Genomic DNA, 6085 nt, shown 5'->3' with positions numbered 1-6085 from the left:
GGCACACCAACTGTTTACAGGGCATTATTTTAATCATCGACACTAGAGGGCGGTATAAGCGCCTGTTTTATATAGGCTAAAGCTACTCTGGTTTAGACTGCAACAATTTGTTTCTGTATTCTGTGTTACCTTTCAGCTAAAAATCAAGTGCTTTTTGAGCTGAATCTGGTGTATCAGGGCAGGAAAATATGAACCTTTGTAGTGCAGGTGGACTACAGGATTCCTGAACAACCTTCAGGGTCCTTCCCTGCTTACACATCAGCTTTATACCTCTATGCATGCTACACTGTTAGAATAAAGGTACAGTGCAGGCACGTTTTTCATTCATCAAGGTACAAACAGTGCAAATGCATCCTAAAAGGTACAACAGTGGTTTTAAGGTCCAATTGTGAACCTTAAATACGTTTTTCCAGATGAAAAGTACATATTTGTACCTTTTCATAACCTAATGTTTTAAAACAGAACAATAAAATAAAAAGCCTGGAGATGAGACGGGCTGTGTGGAGTCGATACAAATTAGATAATATAATTTCAGTGGATTATGGAACAATTATGTTCCCTCACTAAAGGTACTGAGATGTACCCTTGAGGGTGCCACCCCAATGAGAAGAAGGGTACTGCCCCGTGACAGTTTCATACCTTTATTTTTGAGAGTGTAAGATATAGGATTTTTATGAATTATTTTATTTAACTGAGTTGACAAATTCTTAATTTTAAACTTCTACCAAAAATGTTACTTCCTATTTTGTCCATTCATTATTATTGCCATTCCAGTCTACCTTTCTACATATGCAAGAACTAATGTCAATATTTTTAACAAACAATTTCAACAGTATGCAAGCCAATTTTTTTTTCTTTTTTATACAAAAAGTTTATTTTCACATTCTTGTCTCATTCTATTCTTGTGCATATTTTAGTTATGTTTTTTTAACTACATTTTGTACTGATTTACTTCTGTGGCACATGATGATGGTTTTCACATTTTGTGAAATAGCAAGCTTGCTTCTTTACTTTTTTTGTGCCAATCATTTTCTGAGACAGAAGAGATTTTTTCACCAAACTGGCAGAAGGTTCTCTGGTCTGTGGTTCTGACTAAAAGCAGTCGCCAAAGGCCTCCTACAATGGTTGTGTGGTGTGGACAGAAATCTGCCTAGCCTGGAAGCAGGGGTGGTTTTTTTTCCAGGAAGAGCCACCTCTTTCCCCTGGTTTCTGTCCATACCACAAAGGAACAGTAAGCAGAGGTCTTCACAGTGTTCCCATAACAGCCCGTTTTCTCCAAACGAGAAAAAAAAAGATATGTGTCCCAGTTCTATCTTGAAGGAACATAGTAGATGTGATTGAAATGTGAGTAAAGCCCAGAAAAAGGATGTATTTAAGCAGTATTCGGAGCCAAGGGATGCAATAAAAGATGTGTGTAGCACTGAGCCATATTTCAATTTTATGAAGGAGGATGATGAGGGAGTGAATGTTGATTTCTTCATCTTTATTATAGTCTCACCCATCAGTTTCTTGTGGCTGGTGAAATCTGATCAGGAACACAATTCAAACACCATAAATAGAAAATTTGCACAATTTTTATAAACTATGTATTTGCAGATGCCTAAATCACTGAGGTGCTCTATTCCTATGTAACTAATATCAGAAGATCTGGATGTATCCAAGTCAGATCTACAATAACAGATTGTACTCCATTGGTTTTTCTGTATAATTCATTAGCTTTGGCTCTCTTTACCCCATTCATCAATGGTCAAGACCCCTACATGGAATAAACAAATCCCACACTTAGCCCTTCACTGTGCCTACAGCACTGAACTGAAGATATGCTTTTCTGGATCTTTCTGGACTTTTTTTTGCAAGACAAGATTGCTGATTTGATGTACCATGAAGACAGTAGGCTGGATTACTCACAATAAGAAAACTAACTCTTTCCACATACAATCTTAACAATCCAATTCAACCCACAATGGCCTGCATTGACGCTTATTTGTTTTAAGGTATACAAACATACCAGTGCATAACGTTCTAAATTGAATTTTGTATTTATCTCATCAAATAAGCAACTCTATGCAAAGCTCCAACATGTCCTGACCATATCTAAATATGCAGGTACATATTTGAGGTCTCGAAGATTTACCTGCCTAATCGGGCACAGATATGTTACATCCACTTTGCCTAGCAGTAGCAGGAACTGTTTACTCTTATCACATGGCCTTTTACTTTCTCCTGCAGTTGTGCATAAAAAGTAACCTAATTCCATGAAAAAAGGCAACTATCAAACATATTTCTGCGGAATACTTTATTTATTTATTTACATCAACTCATTTACCATGACTCATGGCTTTAAATAGCCTAGATACATGGTAAAACTATGCTGAATGATTTCACCATGCATCTTAAACATGGTAAAACAGTGAGCAGGGTAGAAAACCTAGAAGTGTTGAGTAATAGGAGTAAAAGATTGTCTCATTGTAATATGTGAGGTAGCACTGAGGCTATGTGTGCAACTAAAACTAAAATAAGCAACATGGAATCAGTTTCTTCAAAACATTGCATTTGCTTCACACATGCTAATCAGTTTCCACATGTTCCTAACAAGCCTGGTTAAGTTTCCTGTTCAAGATTGCTTACATATATACACTGACTGGCCATAACAAGAAGTACTCCTCCTTTTATCTACACTCTTTGTCCATTTTATCAACTGCACTTACAATATAGGTGCACATTGTAGTTCTACAATTAAAGATGACCCTGATGTGGTGGTGGTGTGTTAGTGTGTGTTGTGCTGGTATGAGTGGATCAGATACAGCAGTGCTGCTGGAGTTTTTAAACACCTCAGTGTCACTGCTGGACTGAGAATACGTATATATATATATATATATATATATATATATATATATATATATATATATATATATATATATATATATATATATACACACACATATATATATAGTGGGGCAGTATACAGTATGCAGTATGCAGTGTGAGGTTAAGCTCTCAGGGCAAGAACTATTTACATGCATAATTTCTCCCCTAATACTTAGTTATGCAACCCCCTGTATTAATGACCACACCCATCATGGCAGGTATGGATTACACCAGCCTTTGGAGATGGTCCAATTTAGCCCACTCTTCCACAAACGTTGTGCTTCCCACACTCTAGGATGACAACTGTAGGGTGTTTGTAAGTGACTGGTTCAACAGATATGAACACTGGAACAATCTGACTGACCAACAAAATCACCAGAGCTCAGTCTTAATTTTTCTTAATAGGCACCCAGGCACAAAACTCTGGCTGAAATGTGCACCCAGTTCATGGAAGAGTGGGCTCAAGATATTGTGTCCAGAGCAGTTTAGGCCCACCCAATCACACTGAAATTATGAGGAGTTTTTCAGCCCAGACTGCTTTTTGAACAAGGCACAATACAGGACAGCCAATCAGAACAGAGATCACTAACATGTATTAGTCTTAAAGGCACAAAACCAGCCTCTTTAAAGGATGAAGAAAATCATATGGACAAAGAAAAGTTGGAAAATAGTCATGTAAAAATAAAGTATGGTACATTTTGCTACACACAGACATCAGAAGTGGACCTCAGCGGGGAAATAAAATACAACAAAATGTAGGATATGGGCCCTTTAAGGCATTGGGACTTGTAACAAAGTATTAGTAAAGAAATGATTTTTGGTATGCTGGGCTTATTATAGCTACTGTATGGCTTGTGTTTTCTTTTTGCATTCCTTCCAAACAAGAAACATTTTGGTTCTGCTTGCTACAGCCATAAAAACAAACTTTAAAAAGTGAGCTAACTTTGTACATGATAAACAGATCCTTAACTGCTTTCAATGTAGTACAGCTCTGTCTGGGTGAAGCATTGAGGTGTCAAGAGTGTTTGTGTCTTCCTGAGATTCAGAAGTTGGCGTGGTGTAACTGGGCGATGAGACGGAGAGCCTCTCGCTGGTATGGGCGCACGACTGTTCTGCTGCTCACCTCCTGCCACTGAAACTGTTCAGAGCAGCTGCCCATCTGAGGAGAGAGCATGGCATTAGATGAGTGTGCTGCCTCATTCATGTATGTCATACATATGTCTTAACAACATAACTTACATTTTAGTCTCATTGTGCTTGCAAAGTAATTCATAGTAGTTGCTGAATAATATGCCTTAAGATTAGTAACTGAATAAAAGCCTGCACTGAAAGGGTTAACTGAATCTGAGTTTTAAAAGTTCTATCATAGACCATCATCATTAATATAATTTTATTATACATGATAACATTTACATTATATTATTATGTACACTGACCGACCAGTTGGTTAAAACCACCTTGTTTCTACACTCATTGTCCATTTTATCGGCTCTGCTTACCATATAGGAGCACTTATCTAATGCCATGCTCTCTCTGTCTCATCACCCAGTTACACCACGTTCTACAATTATAGACTGTAGTCCATCTGTTTCTCTGCCTACTTTGTTAGCCCTAGCATACTTTGTTAAGGGGGCTAACAAAGTAGGCAGATAAACAGATGGAACTGTAGAACTGCACCTATGTAGTAAGAGGAGCTGATAATATGGACAATGAGTGTAGATACAAGAAGGAGGTTTTAATGTTATGGCTGATCAGTGAATTGTCACTGTCAAAAAAACAAAAACAAAAAACAACAACAAAAACAAAAGTATCTCAATTTCTAAGACTTACATTAAAAGTAAAGAAAGTTTTTACCTTCTTCTGTAAACATGCCATTTTGCAGATTGCAATTTTATTTGAACAGCGACAGTATGGTAATATACATTATACTCATGAATATACTTATGAATATATGAAGAAATGGTCATACTGCTATTTCTGTATGAGGCTTTAGCGGCACTGAAAGGTCTGATGGCATACAGATTGTTAAATTCAAACATCTGAGAAATTATTTCTTGTATGAATCAGCACTTATACTTGAGATCTTGACATTTACTATAAAATCTCGCTGAAGCAATTCAGTCCACTCTACTCGAGACGGAGAGACAGGACAGCTGAAGGGAAGAAAAAACTTCCTACCTCACAGCCATCACCCATCAGCAGGCTCCGCCGGTCGAAATGAACTGTTATTACAGTGCTTTCCACCCAGGCATTATCAGTGTTACGGCTATCATCTACATAACCCTTATAGACCTGGAAGAGAGCAGAGCACCAAAATTCCCTCTAAATGTTCCCCAAATCATGTAAAACTTAAACCTCTGTGTCTTTACAACATGTCTGTAGTCAGTGAATGGTGTGAAAACATTTGTTTATTGGCTTCTAGGCAACTAATATGTGAAAAGAAGTGTAGCTAGATTCAGTAATGACTGCAACTTTGATGCCTGAATGGCTAACACAGGTGGTATATCTGACATTCACCTCTGTAATGTCATCCAGTTATGCTCTGTAAAATAAAGGTCCCAACAAGGGTTCTTTGCACGATGAATAGAAAAATCACTTCTGGTTCTCGACAGAACCTTTGGGTGGTTCTTTAGAGAACATTTGTAAATAAATTGTGAGGAACCTTTTCAAGGTTTTAAGAACCTCTACATAGTGCAAAGGTTCTAGGAAGAATCCTTTACACTGTGTGGAGGCTCTTTAAAGCTTTAAAAGATTCTTCACACATCTGCATTTCTTTTTCAAACATGGCTCTTCAGGGAACCAAAAGTGTTTCTTTTGTGTCTTCGCTCAAATAAACCTTTGAGGCACCTTTATTTTTAGGAGTGTAGGTTATCTAGTGTGTACTTAGGAGTGTAGCTTTTCTCATTTCCAGGTGTAGACATGAATATACTGGTTCATCCTTTAACATTCACCTCTTTGACACCAGTCCCTGACTCTATTTTGGCTTTGATTTTCTGGTAAAGCTTCTTCCCTAGTGCCGTTTCCAGCCTCTTGGGTAAAGGCGCTCCAGGCTGGGCAGAACCCTTGAGATGAGGGTGTAAAGCAGACACAGTTATATCTGGTACAACTTTTGTCAGTGAAATCAGTTGCACAGAGAAAAAGCTCAGATAAACTCAAATAAATCATCAACTGACCACATATTACATTCTCTTAGATCCCATAAAGCACTGTATAATCT

At 37.7% G+C, this 6085-nt stretch overlaps 1 protein-coding gene across 1 annotated transcript in view; it reads right to left on the bottom strand.

Moving 5' to 3' along the window:
- Positions 1–3874: 3874 nt before the first annotated feature.
- The window catches only part of trpm2 (transient receptor potential cation channel, subfamily M, member 2), a 28531-nt gene continuing 26320 nt past the window's right edge, over positions 3875–6085 (bottom strand). The window contains exons 30-32 of the mRNA XM_036569631.1: positions 5820–5930; positions 5047–5160; positions 3875–4027 (exon numbers count right to left, since the gene is read on the bottom strand). Coding sequence (XP_036425524.1) covers positions 3911–4027; positions 5047–5160; positions 5820–5930 — 342 coding nt within the window. The 3' untranslated portion in view covers positions 3875–3910. The remainder of the gene's footprint in view (positions 4028–5046; positions 5161–5819; positions 5931–6085) is intronic.

Source organism: Colossoma macropomum, unplaced genomic scaffold (genome assembly GCF_904425465.1).
Source record: "Colossoma macropomum unplaced genomic scaffold, Colossoma_macropomum, whole genome shotgun sequence".
NCBI lineage: Eukaryota > Metazoa > Chordata > Actinopteri > Characiformes > Serrasalmidae > Colossoma > Colossoma macropomum.
The sequence above is the reverse complement of the archived record's forward strand: the minus strand, read 5'-3'. Positions and strand labels throughout refer to the sequence as shown.